The following is a 23,111-nucleotide window of genomic DNA, read 5'->3' as shown; positions in this document are numbered from 1 at the left end:
AAACAAACGTAATAAAGAAAATGCCTTTTATTATTAATAAATAATTCGATACAAGTACGAAAAGTATTGGCCTCTAGGGCTTACACCAACAATATGGCAAGCGGAAAAGAATTTGGATTGACTCTCATATATCCGAACCGTTATTGGTAGGATCGAATATGCATATAAACTGTAATATAACATATGCTAAAGATTAGAAAATCCAATTAATAATTTCCATATGGTTTGTTTGAATATAAACCACACTTAAGATAAACGATTTCCAGTGAGAAGTAAAAATAAATTTGATAAAGGAATTTTGACGAACACTTGGTGTGCAGTAATTTTATCGAACACTTGGTGTGCAATACACCAAGTTTGATTCTCTTTGTGTTGAAGTTATAACAAATCAATTGCAATGATTTAAATTGCAATGGTTTTACACAAACAATTTTAAGCACTTCAACATAACTAGAATTTTCAACAATTCAAATTACACATTAAGTGTGATCAAAATCTAAAAAGAAAATTGAGAGAGAGAGAGAGGGAGAACACCAAGATTTGTTTAGGCAGTTCCCCAATTGTCCTCACTATGGGTACATCTTTCCTCAATTCGAAATCAAATTGAGATATTGTAATTAACCTTTGCAATATCAGTTTACAAGAGAAGTGTAGAAACAATAAAAAACCAGGCTATGATACCAATTATTGGGTGTGAATAGGGAAGTAAAAAATGATCTAAAGGGGGGTGAATAGACCTTTTTTAAAAATCCAGCGGCTTTTTCAAAAAGAGTACCAGAGTTTTTCAAAAAATGCGAGCGGAAGGTTTGAAGCCAAATTATGAAAATTATATGTTTACTAAAACTTGATCACACTCACACTAAATCGTTTCACAAATATCACAGATGGTTTTATGATGATACACAAAGGTATTCAACTGATTCAGTTGTATATTCCACAATCTGTGTTTATACAACAATTCAATATCCATGAATTCTAACCTCAGTTGTTTCTTAGAATTTAATCACCAATTCAACTTGATTACGTACCAATTCTAACAAAACATAATCTTACAAAATAAATCACTACCAATTGGATAAACTATAAACTATGCTAGAATCGAAATATCTAACCATATAAATCCTACGAAAATTAAATGTAAGGGTATGGAGAGAGATGACATCGGGATTTAAAGTGCTTCGACATTCGTCCTCGTTTTGCCTATGTGAAATCTTCAATGGTTTCCCATTGGAACCTGCATTATTCCTTTTTATTTGACAAATATTTGCAAGAGTTCATACAATCACCAATCCACAATAATGCTCAGAATTATAAAATCTCATATCAGGATCTTGACTTGTATAACAACAACCTCAATCTTGCAAGCTACCTGAAAATCTCAACCAAATCTTCAAGAACAATTAGTTACAAGAATGTGTCTCCTTCAATCAATTATGAATCTCTCGTTATCAATATTTGGAATCAAACTAGAATCAGAAGAAAAAAAAGTATAATGCCGAAGCACCCATAGACTTAGGTGGTGACATCGTTTTTGTTGCATTTTAGTTCGTAACTTACATTATATGTATAAAATTTTGAAATCTCATAATGTAACGTTATTAATTTCTAGGAAGTATAGTTTAAATTGGTGTTGATTAGTTAAACATGTGTTTGGTTTTGCAAATAAGGTGTTTCTAAAAAACATTATCCGGGAAAACCCTTGAGTCAAGTAAATAACACCTGGACATATAATTGTACATATCACAATGCGTCTAGATAACACAATCTCCACCAAACTCAGTGACAACAATACTAAGCACTTAGCCACATCAATTTACAAGATGGGGTCTGAATAATATTATCGACACATTAAATTACATATAAGTGTGTGTTTGGATAACATTATCTATACAAACCCTTGAGAAAATGCATGGCATCTTGGCCTATCATTTCACAAGATAGGTGTGTTCGATTAACACTATCAGAAAAAAACCTTGAGACAATACATGACACTTAACCACGTCAATTCACATGAAAGGGTGTGTTCAGATGATACTATTTCGATAAATCTCAAGCCAAGTAAATAACACATTGACATATCAGTTCACATATAAGTGTGTGTTCGGATAACACTATCCGAACAAACCTCTTAGTCAACTAAATTTACATTATTTGTTCATACATAATAATGTATGGTTTTACTATGATGTATTTATACTAATATAGTTACCATACATAATTGGCATATTTTTAACACAAAACAAAATATCATATATAAAATGTTTAGTCATACATAAGTCGCATATTTATAAAAAGATATCCATACTAAATTCCCAAGAGAAATGTCATAAAATACAACTCAAAATATTATCAAAAAATGCAACCGGTTTATATAAGAGTCTAACTAATCATTAAATTTCACACCCATGATCATCATTAGCCTCATATCCTAAAAAGCACCTCATGCATGCATGTGTTAATACTTTATGTATCGAGTCCCACACATGGGTGCCTTCTTATGCCTCTCATCTAGAAATGGAACCCTTGAGTATAGTGACAATCAGATGGAATTTCTACATGACATCTACGACATAGTCCAACATTTCTTGTTCATCCTCTAATATCTCTTGATAAGCTAGCATTAGGGGGATCTCCCGTTGGCACCGAGGTCAGATAAGGATGGAAAACTCTATAAAAACCATTGGATGTAACTATATATTGTACTTCATGGAGGTGCGGCAAGATCATGTTTGTTAGGAGCAGGTTTGACGAGAGCATGTGCAGCAGGAGTAGATACGACATCAGCAGATGCATCGCCATGAGACCGAGATCCATGACCATGTAACAAAGATCCTTCGACACTACTAGATGATTGTCCAACTTTACAAAAATATTTAGCTTTTTCACTGCATACTGAAGCATGTTGACATAATCGACTATGTTTGTATCTCGGTTGTTCATCGGTCGTTTTACTATGATCAAAACATCAATAGTCAACATCAGTAAAACCTAACACAACACATACCCTATTTAGTCTTAACATATGTGATATAATTGGCATATCTGGTGTTCGAATAACACTATCTTAATGGGTTTGGATAATATTGTCCAGATAAGTTTTACACCACTATCTTAATGGGTTTGGATAATATTGTCCAGATAAGTTTTACACCAGTAACAAATAATCAGAATCGAAGCCCTAAAACTTCTAAAATTATCAATAGGTGGGATATCAAACAAGAAACAGATGGAATTTTAAAACTAACAAAAATACAAATTTATCATACTCGCAAGAAGTAATGTGAGGATATCAGGCCATTAATGTTCTCAAATGTCCTTCAAATGTCAAAAAAACCCGATCAGAGATAATGTCCTTCAAATGCCGAAAACTCAACCAGAAATATATGTAGTTGATTAAAGAAGTTAACTTGAATGAATGGCAGTAGAAATAGATAGATTTTGCATTATATCGGTTTCCGGATAACAACTTTTTTCAAACCTACCAATTGGAAAGGAAAAATAGAACAGGATTTATATTAAAGGTGAGTCAGCATTATACTATTCGAATAGTATTCTCTAGATAAAAAAATTCCCTCCACTACTCATTCCAACGTGAGGATGAGTGAATTGAATGCATATGGATTATATTATCAAGATGAGACAAGGACATTTTTTAAGATCCATCGAGAACTATTAAAAGTGTAATGAACAACCCCTCCTTTAAATTTACGAACCAAACAAAACCAAATACTAAAAAAAAACTTCCTAATTTCCTTTGTAAATTACATATTTTTAATGTTTTTTTTTTAAAAGAAGGTATAAACCATCAATATGGTGATATCTAATTTTTAACCATATATCCAGATTCTATTCAATCAATGAGCATTCAACTTTCTTTCATCTCTTTCAATCCACAAAAGGATTGGTCTAATGGTGAAGCCAAAGTGTGCTCCTTTTAAAATCTCAGATTCGAATCATATTAGATGCTAACAATCCTTGCACGGGATCAATCCATACAGAACTTAGATGCTAACAATCCTCGCACTGGATCAATCCATACAGAACTTAGATTTAACTTTAAACAGGACCCTGTTAGTGATCAGTGAGATTGATTCTCTTGAATAAGTGAGTCGCAAGACCGGATACCAAAGGTTAAAAAAAAACTTTCTCAACAAACCACAATTATGGTTAAAAACAAATATAGCTAAATGTTATTCCAAAATATATACACCTTATAATAGGACCATATTAATTTTTCAACAATGATGGTATTAACCTTAAGGTATGAAATGTTAATCCATGTAAATCTAGCACCTCCACAATATTAAAAAATGCAATGAGAATGAAAATTCTCACGAGAAATTGTTAATCAAATACAATACAATCCATTTTCCACCATTCTATAATTAATATGTAATCTCTAAATCAAGTGTCAACTCAGTCACAAAGGCAAACAAAAAAATGCCTTGGTGTTAATGAAACAAAATTACATTAAGTGATTCACATCATAAGATATGAATCATTACCAACTTATGAATACAAATAACAAGCCACATTTTTATGTTAACACTTACATATAATACAATGAAGAAAAACTCAGTATAATTACAAGGGAGAAAAGTGTGATATTAAGGAGATTCATTAAGTCCCTAATGGAGCTCTGTCATCTGGTCCAGCAAGCATGATCTGCCATTTACATTGGCAATATAGCAATTAGAATCAATAAAGAACAAACTTTAAGATTTATTTTTCCTAAGTGTGTCTATGTCTGGTGTATGACATTTGTCATGTGTCCGGAGTATGATACATGTCATTGTCGATACTACTAACACATGTGGTTACATTCAAATACTTCAGTTACTCAAAGTATTGCCGGTATCAATGTGTCTGGTGTATAACATGTGTCAATGTTGACACTGACACATGTGGTTACATTCATATACTTTAGTTACTCAAAGTATTACTCGTGTCTACGTGTTAATGTCGGTGTTTATCTGGTGTCTATTTTTCAATTATCAACTATTAATGACAAAACTAGTGGTTGGTATTTCACCGTATTCGTGATTTATTATGAACGTGTATGTAATATCAATCATTAATTTTCTCATCTTACTGATAGAACTTAGGCATAGACTTAGAAACTGTTTAGAAAGTCATACATTACAGTCAAATGCAAATCTCCTTGCAAGCATGATGGCTGCATTCCTTTCTCGCTGTGATTCAAAAGCTAATATGAAAGATTGTCCTTGTTTTGGCTGCCAAAATAGTGCCTGCGCCGCAGCATTTCCACCGCCTCGAACTCCACAAAGCTAAAGAAAACATCACCAAAAGCACATTGGTCATTGCTTAAGTGAAAATAACAAAGCTAATGATAGAACTTGAAAATAAATTTTCAAGTTGCGAGCAGAATCATCTTGAACTAGAAAGCATTGACAATTCGAAATACCTGCATTGAGCTTGAATAATATTCTTTGGCAATTGTTGTCTTTCCTTTACAGAGTTTGATCCTCATCTTTCCAACATGAAGTATATGAATAGACTCAGTTGGATGATGTAAACCACTCGTCTGAGTTACGATGACCTGCAAAATAGTAAATTCAACTAAAATATTATTGTCGCAAAATAATCGCTTCTCAATATCTATATTGATGCTCACTCACATACTACTAGAAGGATGAAAATGAAATAAGTAAAAGAATTGTAACAACATACATTGAATTCGGTGTCGTGTTTTCGGACGAGGGCCTCTACATAGGTTCCCAAACCAGCAGCTGCATATAAGAGCATAAACACAATTTAAGCTCAACTTGATTGTTCAACGAAACAGATCTCGGTCTCTTAAACTCATAAGACAGCGCCTTTGTAGTTCCAATAGAAACAAATATATGTTTATCTAAATCAAATGTGGATGACTCAACGAAACCCTACCTGGATCTATTGGACCAGTGGTTGCAAGCATGACGTGCTGGTTTTCTGAAATAATATCAATTTGCAATACGCGTCCGACATCAAAAGGTTCGGGAGCATAAACTGATTTGGTAGCTCCTGAGAAAGACATAATTGCATAATCAAGAATAGAAATGACATAACTCGCAAGCTCAACAGAAAATGCTGTCTTCGACAAGTTTTCATCATGCAAAAGTCAATACCTGAGATAAGTTCTTTTTTGGCACCATCAGACGATACACGATACCACTGAATAGAACAATTTGAGACATCTTGGGCATTATCAGAGCAAGGTTGAATTTGCAAATAAGAACCTAAGGTTTCATTCCCTTCAAGTTCATATAAATATGGAACATTTTCCTCTCCTTTCTTTGTCCTTGTAAGCTGAAGAATATCGTGAAGGATATACGATAATCAGTTAAAGAAGCTTACAATGAAAGACAAACATATAAATACAACATTTAATAAGAGAAATTTATGATTCACTTGGGACAATAAAAAATGGTATAACATCGATGTTCAAACTCTAATCCATATTTTTAGTCTCGTTAAGCCATCTCAGTCGGTAGTAGTGTAGAGACAAGACATCCGACAGTAGGAACGCGGGTTCGAACCTGCGATGTCCCACTTATTCACCTTTATGAGGTGAAATTCCAGCCACTAGACTACTAGACCAAAAATAAAATCAAGTAACTGCAAAATTTATTCACTTAAGCATTAGATTATACGGGCATATACCTCCTTCTGAAGTCGAAGATAATGTCTAGTCTTCTCCGCAAGTTGAGCTCTCAATGCTAAAAGCTCATGTTCCATATCCATGACCTAGAGATCAATCAACAATCAACGTATTCATTTCCTCGAAATAATTTGATGAAGTTGAAGAAAATAAGAAGAAATCCAATTCCACGTGAGAAAGCAATGCCAATAACAAATATAAAAAACTCATTTAAACAAAATAACAAATATAAAAAATAGTCAGGCATTAACTACGCTACGGGAAGAAGGGTGTAACTAAGAAAAAGAGAAGATGTTTGATGAAATAAAAATTATCACTATTATATTTAGAGAAGAGACCGAATAGGGACTAGTATTTCATGTATACCTTGCTTGGTTGATGGAGCATTTTAATTCTTCGAGCCTCTTGAACCTCTTTCATTAATTGTTCCACGTCCTAAAGAAATAAACCCGAAAAAATTCCACACAAAAATTTACTCAGTTAACACCAATCTACCAGTATTTGTTTCGTCACAAAAAATTGAGATAAAGCACAAACCTGCTTCCCGGAAGCTTGAGACATTCTCTCGTGCTCTTGAAGTGATTCTTCCACTCTCTGAACAGCTGCCCTAGCATTATCTATTTCTGAACGAGCGAAAGCTCTTTCCTCATCAACAAGTTTCTTAGCTTCTTCAGAAGCCTGTAAATGAATCTATACGCTCAGCAGTGGTACAAGAAATTCCCTTGCATATGCATCTATAGAAGATGTAACTAATGCAAATCTATTTCATAACATAGAAAGTAAATCCTTTTATAATACGATAAGGTTTAAAAAAAAAAGTTAGCATCACCTGCTTAAGAAAACTTGCCAATTTCTTCACCTCCGCTTTCTCTTGTATTAGTTCCCCTTCCCTTTGAGTTAGTTGAACTGCTAGAGCTTCAACCTGAAGAGTGCAATGAAAGTACTATGCAGATAAGAACATTTTCTTCTAAAAGCTTATGAAAGATTTATGAAAATCGTCCTCAAGCTTATTAGCAATGCATCTTCATTAACACACACACTTTAGCACCATGATTTCTACAATGTGAGCTTCATAAGAGGTTCTTTAAGCACGTATCTATTAGGAAAAAAGAAATTAATGTGAAGCACGTGTCTTCCTATTTTATCGCCAAAAAAACTCACCATAGCAATAGCATCGTCGACATCATCCATGTTTCTACCCGCCACACGTCCCTTTAACGATTCAAGAGAATCTCTGAGCTTCTTTAAAAGAACGTGTTTTTCCAATGATGCTGCTTCTCTAAGTCTGGCCTGAATTTCACCAGCATATGAAAAGCTCGATTAAAATAGAGGACATAAGTATCTTCGGAAAACATGATCATTGGTTATTTCTCATGTTTTAAATTACAGTCTATAACCGTAATTGCAACTATGCCTACAACATCATGGTTTTCGGGGACATTGAATTTGCATAAAAACCGCAGTCATATCAACAATATTTATTAGCGATTTCCGACAATTTCCAGAATCGCAACATGATCGTAATTAAAAACCTTGGTCATTTCAATTGAAAAAACGACATAACGAAAAATCTACATATACAAAACCTTCCGATTAAGAAAAAATAAATATAACTATATTGCTAAATCTGAGTTTTCCAACCGGAAAGAAGGGTACACACCTCTTCCGACAACTTAGCAGCAGCCGCCAAACCCTTCTCAAATTTACTAGCAAGATCACGAACCGAAAGACGATTATGCTGATCCAACAACTGAGCAGTCTCGCGCGCAATAACCTCCTTCATAGATAACAGTTTTGGGTCATCCTTTGTCTCCATAATCTGATTGTTAGCTCCGATTCTGTAATTAGGAAACCGACTAGAAGCAAATATCACATCAGAAGATACCGCAGGCACTGCCTCTTTTTTCATAGTATCTCCAAAATCACGTGTTAACCTCGTCATCTCTTACAACCAATTCCCTCTACCAATCACAAAAAATGAAACATTTAGCTAAATAGAATCAAACCGAATATAGTCATGCACAATACAAAACCAAAATCAAACAAAAAAGGAACACTCACTATATAAAGAGAGATATCACTAGCATTAAACTAATTCAAACAAAGGCAAATTCTGAAATTTCTTCAAATTTCTTCAAAATGAAACTAAACTCTAATTTCCTAATTCTTTACTATTTTATTGTTATAAAATATTGAAGTAAAACACACACACAAAAAGAACAAACACCAGATATGCATGAAGTCATGAACAGAACAAAAGTATTGAACAAAACAAGCCAGAGATAAGAGATTCATACATACATAGTTAGCTCTAGCATTAAGCTTATGGAAGTAAATGGAAAATCTGAGATTTCTTCAAAATGAAACCAAACCCTAGTTCCTTATTATTTTTTTACTCTTTTTAATCTAAATTAAAGCAATGAAGAAAAATCCAAGAAAAAAAGACAAAGTAGAACAAGTTGAACTTACAAGAGATCATGAGAAGATGAAAATGGTGGTTAGGGTTGTGATTGTTGAAGTAGATGCAAAAGATTGCTCCAATTTGGTTATTCAACACAGGAATCACTGGTCTTGTTGATGATGCTTTTAGAGAGAGAGAGAGAGAGAGAGATTGGAAGTATGCTTTTTGAAAAGAACAAATAAAGTGCTGGGAAGGGTGACTTTGGTGTGGCATCCGTGGGTTGTGTGGGCCCCACTTAGTTAGATTTTGAGAACTTTTTCGTTCTTTATGTTTAATGGTTAATGTATCTTATAGTTCTCCATTCCGTTAAGCTATTTGATAGTTGTACAGAGACATTTGATTTTAGAGATAAGGTCGAATTATTTATATTTTCTACAAATATGGGTTTGAATCATTCACTTATAGAAATCTACATATTTGAGTCATTGATATGTGAAATTTAACTATTAAATTAAGATGTATATATTGTTCATCTATGAGTAAGAATGAAAAAAGATTTGAAATGAAGTATGTGAGATTGAGTAGTTAGATTATTGCATAAGCATGTTATGTTATGTTATTAAAGTAGTATTATTACTATGACTTTAAATTGAATATTTTTGGTCCCATTTCATTCAAAGCTTAGCTGTCAATAATGTTTGTTAGTTATTACTTCATTCACACTTTCTAATCTTTTTCTTTTCTTTTTTTACATGTTAACTTTGCTTTAAAAAATGGAATACTGGCAATGGCAATGGCAACTCTTTTGTATATTTTTCATATTGAACTCTTTTTTTTTTTTGGATTTAGTTTGAAAATCTAAATGAATAATTATAAAAAGGGATCTTTTAAATTAAGTTGAATTGTAAAAACGGCAAAATTATATTTTTGATAGGTTTATATTTGTGGTATATTTAAAGTGAAAGAATTAGAATAAATCGAATCTTTGGATGAGATATGGTCTGAAATAATTAAAATGTTTAATTAGATTTAGTATTAATTTGTGTCAAATAATTTGAAATATAAAAGAAAAGTTTATATTTATTTAAAATATTGCAAAGATAACCAATTTGGTAATATTTTAAAATTTAAGTGTTGTTGTTTAATATACGTAGTAATTTAATTATTGCTTTTGTGTGGATATGTAAAAAGATATTTTTACTGTCTCAGTTTTTAAGGTGGTGTAAATTTCATATTTTGCCTTTCTTTTTTAAATTACTCGTTAGTAAACAATTTTAATAGGGATAAGATAAAAGAAGAAAGTAGTGATTGATATACTTTTTAAAAATAATAAATATTTTTTCCATTTTCAAATTTCTAAAACTATAATATCTATTTCCAAAAATAGTATTTGAAAAATATTAAACCTATATTTTATTATGTTAATTATTTGAAGTAAAAATTTTGTTTAAAAAATATGGTAAATAAACTGGCCCTTTATTGCAAGCTATTTTCACGGTGAGTTATTTGTTTTCTAAAACTTGTTTAACAAAAATTAATGAATTTTCAAATTATTTATTGTATAAAAAAGTTAAATACATTATAAAAGTTATTTGTTGTACCGTGTAATTGTGGTGTTTTATCCGTAATTTTTCCAGTGACAAATCAAAGTTTTAAATAGATACATTTTAATGTATTTGTTTCGTGCTCTATTTTTTTTGAATTTGCAAGTATGTTTTAGATTTAAAAGTTTAAATATCTAGACAGGGTAAGATTTTAGGCATGCATCCTCAAATATGTATGTCTCGCTTCATCCTATTTTATTGCATAATTTTATATAATAAATATAAACAGGACATACATATTTATTTTATCCGCATTTTTTTTGAATGAAAGATTAAGATTTTAAGTCGGAACACTGTCACGTTTTTTTTTTACTTTTGTGACATGAGATTTTATATACAATTTTATAACTTTTAATTTAAAAGATTTAATATGGAGTTGAGCAAGATTTTAAAAATACATTTTCAAAGATGTAAGTCTTTTTCTATTTCATTATGCATTTTTGTACAACATATTTAAACGGGACGGTAGAGCTGACTAAAAATTTTAAAGTTATATTTTTTGATAAATTTTATAAGGGTTAAATTAATAATTTGAAGAAAACAATATATAAGTGAAAAGTCTTTTCAACTCGATAAAGTAAACTTGAAATTGAAAGAAAAAAAAATCGTTAAAGTGAACATAGTCTAAGTCTACTTATAATTAAAATAAAATAAAAAAGTAAAATTTTATCTATTAATGTAATAAATAAAGAAAAGCTTACGGTGAGAGTAGGCAACGCAACAAGTGTCACTGTTATGAGTCATCGATAAATGCAACACTTGGAAATAAGGATTTTGCAAGTAAACACGCTTCATAAATTTAATTCACATGGAAGATGACATAGTAATACAGTGCTGCTACACCAAGGATTATGAAGAAATATATTCCTACTGGTCAATATTATTAATATATAATTTTAAATATATGTTACCATTATAAATAATAAATAAGCATATTTGATCTACTTAATATTAATAGAATGGTACTATGCACTTTCTTTGTGAAGGAGCCTTTCAAGAATTTTGGAGGAAGAACTTGCTTAGTGATTTTAGCTCTAATTGCTACTAGCAGGCTCCATCTGCTTTCTTGGACCTCTAATTTAATTAGGAGATTTTTTTTCCATATTTACATTGGGGCTCACATATCTGAAAATTTAAATTTATTTTTAGATGTTTTCGAAGATATATCTCCGAATATATTTTAAATCATTTCATTTTTCGTAAATCAAAAAACATTTATTTTTGTTAAAAATTGGTCCAGAGATGTATTTGCGGAATATTTATGGAGTTGTATTCGACGTTGCATCTCCAAAAATACCATTGTGCATTTTAAACTATTTAAACATCATTATTTCGGATATGTATTTCCGAAAACTTTCATGCATCTTAGGCAGAAATATTGTCCTAAGTTTATATATTGAGGTGGGATTTCAAATTTATTTTATTTGAAACAAAATATTTTTACTTCTTTTTGAAAAAAAATCAGTTTAAAAAAATTGATTTTTTTCAATATAAAAGAATTTATTTTTAAAAAATTATAAAAAAAAACTACTTTTTTCGAAAATAAAAAATTATTTTTTTTCGAAAATTTTAAATTTTAAATTTTTTTGAAAATGAAAAAGATGATTTTTTCTAAGAAAACAAAAAGAAAATCGATTTTTTCCAAAAATAAACATATATATATATATATATATATATATATATATATATATATATATATATATATATATATATATTTGAAAATTAAAATTTTTTTATAAATAATATTTTTTAAACAATATTAAAATAAATAAAAATTGTGGGAGCCTTGGAACCGAGGTTTATCCTGTCACCTCCTGTTTACACTTGACACCCCCATATATTTCAACAATATTTATGTTTGTCCTCGTGAAAATTTAAGCCAAAAATCCGGATAAAATATCTGGTAGAACAATCTAAAAAATTTGATACCTAACAAAAAATTTGGTGGTATATATGAAAAATTTGGTGTATCGGATTTTTTATAGTATCAAGAATGTCTACTTAGTACCAAATTTTTTAAAACATCCAATAACTTCGTCTATGAGTGAAAAATCCAATAGTTATAAAAAAGTGAAATTTTGAAAGATTGAGATTTTGCCGACACTTTTGTACGACTGTGATTGCACCGACTGTTTTGTATGGTCCATAATAAATCCAAAGTTGTATAAATAGAGGTCATGCGTTGTTAAGAATAACATCTTACAATGCATCTTCCTCAGTTTTTGTTTAAGGCATAAGTGTACTTCGACAAAGTGAAATCTCCATAGAGTTTCGGCTTCTGGATGACACCACATGTCTCGTCGTCTTGAGATCCAATTTGAATGATTTGTTGCTCGAGACCGATAAAATAAAGGTGAATAAGGTCAAGTTTCGTGAAGAATGGATTGATATTAACGGAATGGTGAAATACAACATTATTGAGTTGAAGACCGATGAAGATTTAAAAATTTTGTGGAGATCATACCACCGTAGACTAACTAAGGGACTGATCGAGTTTGATGCGACAATTTTTATATATGTTGACGATATAATCAAGATGTTGAAACGTCCAAAATCATCTGGTAGTGTTTAGGTTTTCGTATTTATTAATTTTTTTTCTTATGTTATGGATTCGTCTGTCAAAGTTATGAAATTGTTTGTCAAATGTTAAGTTATGTTCATCATGCATCAATGGAAGTGCCAAAATGTTATCTAATAAACAATATTATGCAATTGTTTGAGTAATATTACACATAGTATACAAATAGTACATAAAACTAATAATAATGTCTAAATAGGTCCCCCACAGGTTATGTGTCATGTCTGCGATGCCAAACTATAAACCTCGTCAACTAGGTTCACCAAACCCATGAGGTTATCCATAATCACAACTATCATCTGCAAGAACTGAGTGTCATCCATAACATGTGGAGGCGGTGGAGGCGGCGACACATCATCAAATAGTACCCCTAACATTAGCATGAGAAGATCCAACATCAGAAAGTCCAACATATTTTCCATGTTGCCTGGGTGGGATGATGTGATGGTGTAATACAGTAAGGTACCACTCTAAGTACCCATCCATAGACTCTGCATGAAACCAAACAACCACTGCATGATCTCTAATGGCACATGCAGAACGCATAATGTTACCAAGAAACCAACTATCAATGCCCTTAGATGGAATAGTTGGGACTAGTTGTGGGATGTTCTAGACATATCCAAACTAGCACAGACGCCTCTCATGTAAGTGTCTAGAACTGCACAATAATCCAAATTTGTTGTGGGATGTCCTGGACATATCCAAACCCGCCTCTTACAAATGGAAGGGAAATGCTCGTATATCCAGCACTGCACAATAACAAAGACTCAGATAACCAAAAATAATGTCATGAATAGAACTAACATAATAAGAAATAATAATTTAGTTATACCTGAAATAGACTCATATAACTGTCAAGCTACTTGGTCTAAAAAACAATCGCTAAGATACATGAGACTTATTCGTTAAGATAGTACATCCTACAAGATGTAGCATGTATACCCTAGCGGCTAACTCATACATACCCTGATGCACTAGATCGTCATACCTATCCTACAACTAAGATAGGAGAAAGTGAGCATCCCCTCATAAACATAAACTCATTTATCACTTGCTGCTTAGTAACCCCCAAGTACTGTAAAATCATCATACGCGTGGTCTCCTGACTAATGAGAATAGCGGTGAAGAAACTACCTGCCAACGGAATATGGAAAAGCGAAGAGACATCATCCATTGTAATCGCCATCTCACCAAATGGAATATGGAAGAAAGATGTATCCTTGTGCCATAGCTCAACAAAGGTTGTCATAATTGTCTCTCAAGCATGGTAAAAAACAGTCCACCAGTGAAAGGAGACTTCAATCCTCAACTATCACATTCGATGGCATCACGACATTAGAGAACTTCTTTAGCTTCAACCCATGGGTGGGCACCTTAAGTAGAATATGGTGTTGTTACAAACAAAGTAAAAAGCATCAGTTAATTTTAAAGTATCAATAATAAATAAAGTTACATGATCGGCATATCATATGCATACCTCTCTCTTCCATAATCTGAATGATACATGATCCGCATATCTTACGAGAAGGGAACAATTGTCGAGCCCACCAAGAAACCTGTCATCCGCGTGTACAAAATGAGTATGTCGAAGCAGAAGTAGTGACATTTGTCTCATGAGGAGCAGTGACATATGTCTCATGAGAATAAGTGACATTTGTCTCAACAAGAGGAGTAACCTCCATATCATCAGTAGTAATCGGCGCTTCAATAGTCGTATGCGGAGTAGGTGCCTCAATAACTATCTCTGGAGTAACCTTTATAGTAGTTGTTGCCTTTTCCTCAGAAAGATGGGGCACCTCTGCCATCTCAGAAGTATGGGGCACCTCTGTCTCTATCGGATGGGGCACATCTGTCATCATTTGCGTGTCATCCTAAACTGTTTCCTGAATATCAACTAGCCCATCCTCATAATCTACAGTCCATTTAGAAGCAGGTCTAGATCCTCTATGTGGGATAGTGCAGGGTGCACGGATTTGGGCATGATCGGACAACCGCCTCCCGTGAGAACCGGTCGGTGCCACTCTCTCCGCCCGAGGATGTGAGTCATCTACGTCACCCCCATCTCTCTCAAGCCCTTTCCGCAACAACTATATCACGATGTCGACCAGCAACCGAACCATTTGTGCCTCTGGTCTTCACTGCAACAATAAAATAAATTTTTTTAACCTATTGGATTTTATAAAAAATCCAAAAAATATGAACTTTCTGCATGTTTGGAAAAATCCAGTAAAAATACAAAGTTTTTTCTAGATTTTTTAAAATGCCAGATTGAAAGTATGCATTTTTACTAGATTTTTTGAAAAATACGGAAACATTTATGCATTTTTATCGCATTTTTCAAAAATCTTAGAAAAATTTATGCATTTTTACCAAAGTTTTCAAAAAATGTGGTTGAACGTATGGATTTTTATCGGATGTTTCAAAAATATAGAAAAACTTTGTATTTTTATCGGATTTTTTCAAACATGCGGTGAGTAATCAGGAAAATCTTTAAACTGCAGTAAAAAAAAGCAAACTTACTTGTCATCAATAGCAAATGTTCGGGAGTGTCTATGAAATGTCTGGAAAATTACAAAGTTTTTCAAAAAAATTGAATTGTTCCAATATTTTTTGTGAAATAAATTATAATTTTATACGAGACTAGTATGTTAAAAACATAGGGGATGTGGGGGTGCAAGTTAAAATTTGGGGGTAGCATGATAAAACCTCCTTAGAACCTTACTTGAATTTTGAGAGTCTATTTATTTTTAAAATTTTAGACCCCTTAATTTTTTGGACCTTAAAATTTAAACCTCAACCTCATAAATTAACAGTTTTAATTCCTACGTCGCTCTTATAAGAAAAAATAAAATCTCTCGTTAACTATATTTATTAGTTCTCCCGTAATAGATTAGACGAGTTAGAAAATAAATTGTTTTTATTAAATTATACTTATTAGCAGTATCCATTTGTATACTTTATAATTATAATTTATAGAAATTATAAGAAAGCAAAAAGTATAAAGCTAATAATTTAAGTATGATATTAGTTTAGTTACGATCTCAAAAGTTCATCTTTATTATTTGTTCTTGTCTTGATCACGTCAAATTTTGAATGTGTATTTTATTCATAGTTTACTTTTGCTCATGTTCATTTTTACCTTAATTGCATTTACATATGCTCATATCATTTATTCTTGATTAATTTGTGGGTGTGGGTGTGTATTGCTCGAGATTTTTCTTGGAATTTTTGGTTGTGGTTCTTGGTTGTAACCCTTGCTCACGATTTTTTAGTTTGGTATTTTTGTGGAGGATAAGACTTTTTGTTTTCTTTGAATCCTAGAACTGAAGTTTAATTGATATTTGTGATTCCTTGATTTTGTTTATGTGAAAGGTGTAGTCTCTCATATATATGTTTTGTGATTTTCCCTATAAAGAAAGATCATTTTTGTGTCCCCACAAACATTGCCCTACTAAGAAATTTCGTATAAATATGTATGCGAGAGGGAAGAGATTGGAATTACTTAGAAAATGTCTCTAAGTCCCACACACTTAAACTTTTATACTCTTAGCAAAAATCGGGTTCAGGGCTCAGATAAAAAAAAGTAAAGTGTGATGTAATTCAAAATAAATTAAGAATGTAAAGTTACAAATAATTATGTATCCTGAACTTAAAGGATTGTGGCAATATTGAGTAATATCATATGAAATTCAAAGGGAGTAAGAGAGAAAATCAACAAAAAAATGTGTCGCAAGTAATATAATCCTCACATGATATAAATAAAATGCTCTTAAATACTCAAGTGTTTAGGTTATTATTTACACTCAAAACACATCATAAATGTTAACACTACCATACACTTGACAAACTTATAACGTCCACACTTGAACATATGCATATATAGATCAAAAGATATTTATTAAGTTTGTAACTTAGTCATGGTCAAGGTGGGATGATCCTAAGGAGAACTAAGATACATAATATTAATTTTAAAATAAATCTTTTGCATCCTCTAAGATGGGACAATATAAAGCTCTTTGAAATTAAGGTGATATTGTAACTTTTATGTTTCCTATGTGACTTATGTTAGAAGGTAATTGTGGAAGCCTATTTGCAATGCAAACACTTGAAATATGGAAAATTAAATAGACCTTAAATATCATCCAAGGTGCACCTAATAATCTTTTTTTACTATTTTTCAATATTTCCACCAAAATCCCATTTTTCTTCAATAATTGTAGAGGACTCTCGTCTAAATATTCATATTTCATATGTTGTGAAATTGACTTTAGCTATATTTTATGTGGCTTCATAATACGGGGAAGTATTTAAGGTAAGAAAATTTGCAATGTTAATATTTGCAACATAATTTATGTTAGTGGAAAAATCTATGCAAATTCCATAAGTGACCGTATTAGTTATAAATTAGAGACATTATCAGTACAAGTGTAAGCAATGAAAGTGAATGCGTTATTAGTGTTTTTGTCATCAATAACACTATGATATTCATATTGTAAGGCAAATTTAATTTCATAAGATACATAACATAATTAAATAGTTGTACGATTAACATAAATATATGTCATCGGTGATAATGTATATGTTGTCATTAGCACTATAATCATGACCATGTAAGACAAAGTAAATTTCAAACTATAGAACATAATTGAGCATCAGTGCAATTGTCACAAATATAAATGTACTATAGAACATAATATCAGTGCAATTGTCACAAATATAAATGTTAGTATAGTCAAATAAGGAAGGAAAATATGCATCGAACACTTCATAGCCCTCATTAGTGCACTCATCATCAATTAAATCAACATATAACTCACTTCATAGCCCTCATTAGTGCACTCATCATCAATTAAATCAACACATAACTCACTTCATAGCCCTCATTAGTGCACTCATCATCAATTAAATCAACACATAACTCACTTCATAGCCCTCATTAGTGCACTCATCATCAATTAAATCAACACATAACTCACTTCATCATCAATTAAATTAACACATAACTCACTTCATAGCCCTCATTAGTGCACTCATCATCAATTAAATCAACACATAACTCACTTCATAGCCCTCATTAGTGCACTCATCATCAATTAAATCAACATATAACTCACTTCATAGCCCTCATTAGTGCACTCATCATCAATTAAATCAACATATAACTCACTTCATAGCCCTCATTAGTGCACTCATCATCAATTAAATCAACACATACTCACTTCATAGCCCTCATTAGTGCACTCATCATCAATTAAATCAACACACCCTCATTAGTGCACTCATCATCAATTAAATCAACACATAACTCACTTCATAGCCCTCATTAGTGCACTCATCATCAATTAAATCAACACATAACTCACTTCATCATCAATTAAATTAACACATAACTCACTTCATAGCCCTCATTAGTGCACTCATCATCAATTAAATCAACATATAACTCACTTCATAGCCCTCATTAGTGCACTCATCATCAATTAAATCAACATATAACTCACTTCATAGCCCTCATTAGTGCACTCATCATCAATTAAATCAACACATACTCACTTCATAGCCCTCATTAGTGCACTCATCATCAATTAAATCAACACACCCTCATTAGTGCACTCATCATCAATTAAATCAACACATAACTCACTTCATAGCCCTCATTAGTGCACTCATCATCAATTAAATCAACACATAACTCACTTCATCATCAATTAAATTAACACATAACTCACTTCATAGCCCTCATTAGTGCACTCATCATCAATTAAATCAACACATAACTCACTTCATAGCCCTCATTAGTGCACTCATCATCAATTAAATCAACACATAACTCACTTCATAGCCCTCATTAGTGCACTCATCATCAATAAATCAACACATAACTCACTTCATAGCCCTCATTAATGCACTCATCATCAATTAAACCAACACAACTCACTTCATAGTCCTCGTTAGTGCACTCATCCACAACCACAGTTTATTTAGAGGTTTGGCAATTTCATGTTAAAGCTATATGCACACAAGAAAAAACATGTAAACATTCAGAAGATAAAGCCAAACCAGTACCAAAATAGCCAAACACTATGAATGTAAAGTGTGCAAAAATAGCCCATTAAACAGAATCAACACAAAACAATTGCCAAATACTGAATTTCCATAGCATATATCCATTATACAAAAAGAATCAACCTGTGCTTGATTGGAATATAATTCTAATCTCAAACTTTTGTTACACACTTGAAAAAACACAATCATATATAGATCATAATAATGATCATGTAGATCATCATAATAGTAATAATACCTCCTAAATGAAAACCATCCATAAGTTTCAGATCATGATAGCTAAAATAATCACAATCATATGATAGCTAATATAATGACCATGTAATAATGACCATGTACATTATATTTGTTTATTGATTGATTAGACTCAATCATCCAAAACAAAACACCCTAAACTATATAATCCCTTCAAGACTCTGCTGACAAGTTTTTGGCTGGAGCCATAAGAGCAACAGTACAACGATCTGTGCCACAGAATTTCTTATAAATTGCCCTCAGCTTATTCTCTGGTGCAGCAGAATGAAAACTGACCATCAGTTCGGCACAATCCCTGACATCATAAACAACAAAAGGTTACTTTCATAAATAACAAACATCTAGTTGAGTATCCAAAACATAATAGAACTTTGCTGATAACTACCTTAGTTGTTCCTCAGAATAGCCTGTGTAGTGCTCGAGAGTGTCAGTCCAAAAAGGACTCCTCTTAAGTGTAGATCTTGCCGCATAAACAGCAGAAGCAGCAATCATCGAAGGACTGTACGATGATACAGTAACATAATGCATCATAGAAAGTTCAGCTAGGAAATTCACCATATTTTCCATCTACATTGGGAAAAACAAATTCCACATAAACAAAGCCAATCACATGACACTAAAATAAATTTCACAATCAAAACTATAAATAATTGTTATATATATGTACCTGTTCATCAGAGGGAGTGGAGGCTTTGATGTACCGAACCAGAAAGACATAAGGAGTAGGAACTGTTAAATACCATTCCAGGTTTCCCAGGATTGTTTTCTCCATAACCAAAACCTGTTCTCTAACATAGGCATTGTCTGATATGCATACAAAATCTGTAACCTGTGCATACACAGAAGCAAAGGCACATTCAATTCACCATATAAAACACTTATGCGGTGTTAATATAAAGAAAAGGGAATTTTACCTCTGGTGCCCATATCTCTTCATACTTAGATGCAATAAGCATTGAGCTTATGCCAACAAGCTGAAGTTCCTTTCTAGGAACAGCCTTCATGGACAAGAATCGGTCAACTATGTTAAGAGTCAGATAGAAAGTTTCTGGCATGAGTTCGAATTTTCGATGAACTTCAATCAACCAATCAATAAGAATCGCTCTCATCTTAGCATTTATATCCGGCTGTGAAACCATGTAATCATGTACAGGACAGTCATCCTGTGTCATTCATCAAATTCACAGAACATTAGAAATATATTGAAAGAGAAAAAAACACAAAACAAAACATAGAACAGAACAGAACATTACTTCACTGAGTTTGTAAAACTTGTAAATATCATCAATATACTCAGTTGCAGCCAATTCATTGTCCTTGTCAGTTGCATCAATGTTCATTACCAAATCATTTGGCACACTTCTACCAGCAGCCTGAGTTAACAAACAAACAAAAAAATCACACATGCTATTACTCCATTGAAAAATAACACCCTAAAACAAAAAACCAGATTCCACATTCACATTAGAAATAGAAAACAAAGGGGTTAGCCATTAACTAACCTTGCTTCTAGCTGAAAGCACAGAGCTAAATGTCCTGACATTTATCTTAGATCTGTCTCTTAACTTTCTCCCTTTAAGTGGCCTTTTCTCTTTCACTTCAGCTTCTTCATCAGAACTGATGACAATAACTTCATGTTCAGCAGGTTTCGGAGCTTGTTCCATCTTGTTAGCAGCAACAAAGTTTCCATTGACAACATCAGGTACTAATATCTACATCAACATCAAATTCCACCAAACTAAACAGATTCACAAATACAACCTTCCAAGAAAAAACCTCAAAATTCCTTTGAAACTTTAACAAAATAAACTTAACAATAACAAGGATAAAAATGCACCTTGTTCTTCTCTGCTGCTTGAGCAATAGCAGCTAATTGGTTCCTGCAACAAACAAAAATAAATATGAGTTCATAATAATTATTTAATTAAATAATTAAACTTTAATAAAAAAATATAAAAACAGAACCTTGTGATGCGCTTAGGCTCATTAGCATGAGGATCTGCTGGATTAATCACAAGATTTCCAATATCTCCAAGAACCTTTCTGTTTCTTCCTTCTACTCCTAAATTCTTTTTCTTATTCTCACCTAATTCCATTCCCAACAAAAAAAAATCAGAAATTTCAACAAAAAAACCACATATCAGAAAAAACCCACACTGAACAAACAATCAAATCAACATTCTACGGAATTACATAAACCCTAATATTTACCCCAAATTACCAAACCACCCTCAGTTTTCAATTTCACTACTCCAAGATGAGAAAGAACAAACAAACCTCTGGGTTGTTCAATTGGAGCAATAGCTTTAGACGCCATAATTAGATTATCAGGTTCTTCTGGAAAATTCGATCCAAAAACCCCACCGAAACTCGAGAAGATCGAAGAAAGAAACACGCGAATCCTACTGTTCCTCTTCCCTTCTTCTTCTCCTCCTCCGATGCTTTCTTCGTCGAAAGTCGCCACCTCAACTACGCATTCAACCTTTGTAACCGATCACACATACACCGATTTCGCTCTTTCTCTGTGTTCTTGGTTACAACGATGGTGATTTTTCAGTGTTTTTGTTTTTCTGTGTGTGGTAGCAATGTTTGAGAATTGGGAATGATTTATAAACAAACTTCCAACGGTCGATTTTTTTGTTAAATTTAAACCGTTGGATTTCTGTTTTGTTATCCAACGCTTGCAGTTTACGTTTTCAACGCTTTTTCTTTTCTTAGTTGTTTTTCTAGCCGTTGCCTCAGTGCTGATTCTAACCGCTCCTGTTTTGATTTTTTTATTCACTTTTATCTTTTGCAATTTTTTTGGTGTAATGTTTTTGTAATTTATTTTATTTTATTATCTTTTTACCATATATTATTTGCTTAAAAAAGAATATTTCTTATGTATTGTATTATTATTATTATTATGGCCTCATTCAAAAATAATATATATTCTTATTATGGTCGTTGAGTTGATTTTGAAATCAACCAATAATATATTATTTTTACAATTTTTTTTCTTAAGAAAATCAAGTATTTGAATTATTCTTGTAAATAAACAAATTTATTTAAATTTGGTAAAATATTATTATTATTATTATTATTATTCTAAAAAAATCAAGTATTTGAATTATTCTTGTAAAAAAAAATTATTTATTTTTGGCCAACAAAATAGGTTTTTATTTATTCTTTTAAAAATAATATACACTATAAATATTTTGGTGATAAAATGGCACTGTTAATTTGATTTTTTTTGCTGACACCAAATATTTTAAATATGTTTTAAAAGTAAAACATGAAAATAATAAATTTAATATCTTTTATTGAATGTTTGTTAAAAATTGTTTTAGACTAAGATTAAATGACCACTAAACTCATAAAAGTGATAGTAGATAATACAAACAATATTACTTTCATTTAGACAATCAAGTATATGAAAAAAATAAGTTTTGTATTGAGCCATTCACGGGTAAAATAATAAATAAAAAAGACATGGGTGTAATGTTTGTGGGGACAGTCATTCTAGACGACAAGTTAAGGATAATGATAAAAAAAAATGGATCA

General features: G+C 31.9%; 2 protein-coding genes and 1 long non-coding RNA gene across 3 annotated transcripts; all 3 read right to left on the bottom strand.

The window, feature by feature from the left end:
* Positions 1-2,236: 2,236 nt before the first annotated feature.
* LOC127117869 (uncharacterized) lies at positions 2,237-3,468 on the bottom strand. The gene is made up of 2 exons (XR_007802045.1): positions 3,267-3,468; positions 2,237-2,951 (listed from the first exon to the last, which is right to left on the bottom strand). It is a non-coding gene; the product is annotated as an uncharacterized LOC127117869 (long non-coding RNA).
* Positions 3,469-4,341: 873 nt separating this feature from the next.
* LOC127117868 (stomatal closure-related actin-binding protein 1) lies at positions 4,342-9,339 on the bottom strand. Its single transcript, XM_051047991.1, has 13 exons — positions 9,131-9,339; positions 8,322-8,622; positions 7,823-7,951; positions 7,491-7,583; positions 7,199-7,339; positions 7,028-7,096; positions 6,664-6,747; positions 6,129-6,309; positions 5,908-6,024; positions 5,692-5,750; positions 5,426-5,560; positions 5,139-5,288; positions 4,342-4,665 (listed from the first exon to the last, which is right to left on the bottom strand). The coding sequence occupies exons 2-13, from the start codon at positions 8,601-8,603 to the stop codon at positions 4,621-4,623; spliced, it is 1,485 nt and encodes a 494-aa protein (XP_050903948.1). The 5' UTR covers positions 8,604-8,622; positions 9,131-9,339; the 3' UTR covers positions 4,342-4,620.
* A 10,044-nt stretch (positions 9,340-19,383) lies between these two features.
* LOC127117867 (G2/mitotic-specific cyclin S13-7) lies at positions 19,384-22,170 on the bottom strand. Its single transcript, XM_051047990.1, has 9 exons — positions 21,846-22,170; positions 21,534-21,654; positions 21,406-21,448; positions 21,071-21,280; positions 20,822-20,941; positions 20,483-20,731; positions 20,236-20,397; positions 19,954-20,135; positions 19,384-19,863 (listed from the first exon to the last, which is right to left on the bottom strand). The coding sequence occupies exons 1-9, from the start codon at positions 21,883-21,885 to the stop codon at positions 19,722-19,724; spliced, it is 1,269 nt and encodes a 422-aa protein (XP_050903947.1). The 5' UTR covers positions 21,886-22,170; the 3' UTR covers positions 19,384-19,721.
* Between the last annotated feature and the right edge of the window lie 941 nt (positions 22,171-23,111).

The sequence above is a fragment of the Lathyrus oleraceus genome, chromosome 2 (assembly GCF_024323335.1).
Source record: "Lathyrus oleraceus cultivar Zhongwan6 chromosome 2, CAAS_Psat_ZW6_1.0, whole genome shotgun sequence".
NCBI lineage: Eukaryota > Viridiplantae > Streptophyta > Magnoliopsida > Fabales > Fabaceae > Lathyrus > Lathyrus oleraceus.
The sequence above is the reverse complement of the archived record's forward strand: the minus strand, read 5'-3'. Positions and strand labels throughout refer to the sequence as shown.

What these genes read in the sequence shown, in the direction of transcription:
- LOC127117868 (XM_051047991.1), bottom strand. Translation starts at nt 8,603, where the DNA reads ATGACGAGGTTAACACGTGATTTTGGAGATACTATGAAAAAAGAGGCA. An exon ending in TGCTCCATCAACCAAGCAAG is followed by an intron (nt 6,748 to 7,027) that starts GTATACATGAAA and finishes ATTGATCTCTAG; the next exon opens with GTCATGGATATGGAACATGA. An exon ending in CACTGGTCCAATAGATCCAG is followed by an intron (nt 5,751 to 5,907) that starts GTAGGGTTTCGT and finishes TCTTATATGCAG; the next exon opens with CTGCTGGTTTGGGAACCTAT.
- LOC127117867 (XM_051047990.1), bottom strand. Translation starts at nt 21,885, where the DNA reads ATGGCGTCTAAAGCTATTGCTCCAATTGAACAACCCAGAG. An exon ending in AGTTTTACAAACTCAGTGAA is followed by an intron (nt 20,732 to 20,821) that starts GTAATGTTCTGT and finishes TGAATGACACAG; the next exon opens with GATGACTGTCCTGTACATGA. An exon ending in TATTCTGAGGAACAACTAAG is followed by an intron (nt 19,864 to 19,953) that starts GTAGTTATCAGC and finishes TTATGATGTCAG; the next exon opens with GGATTGTGCCGAACTGATGG.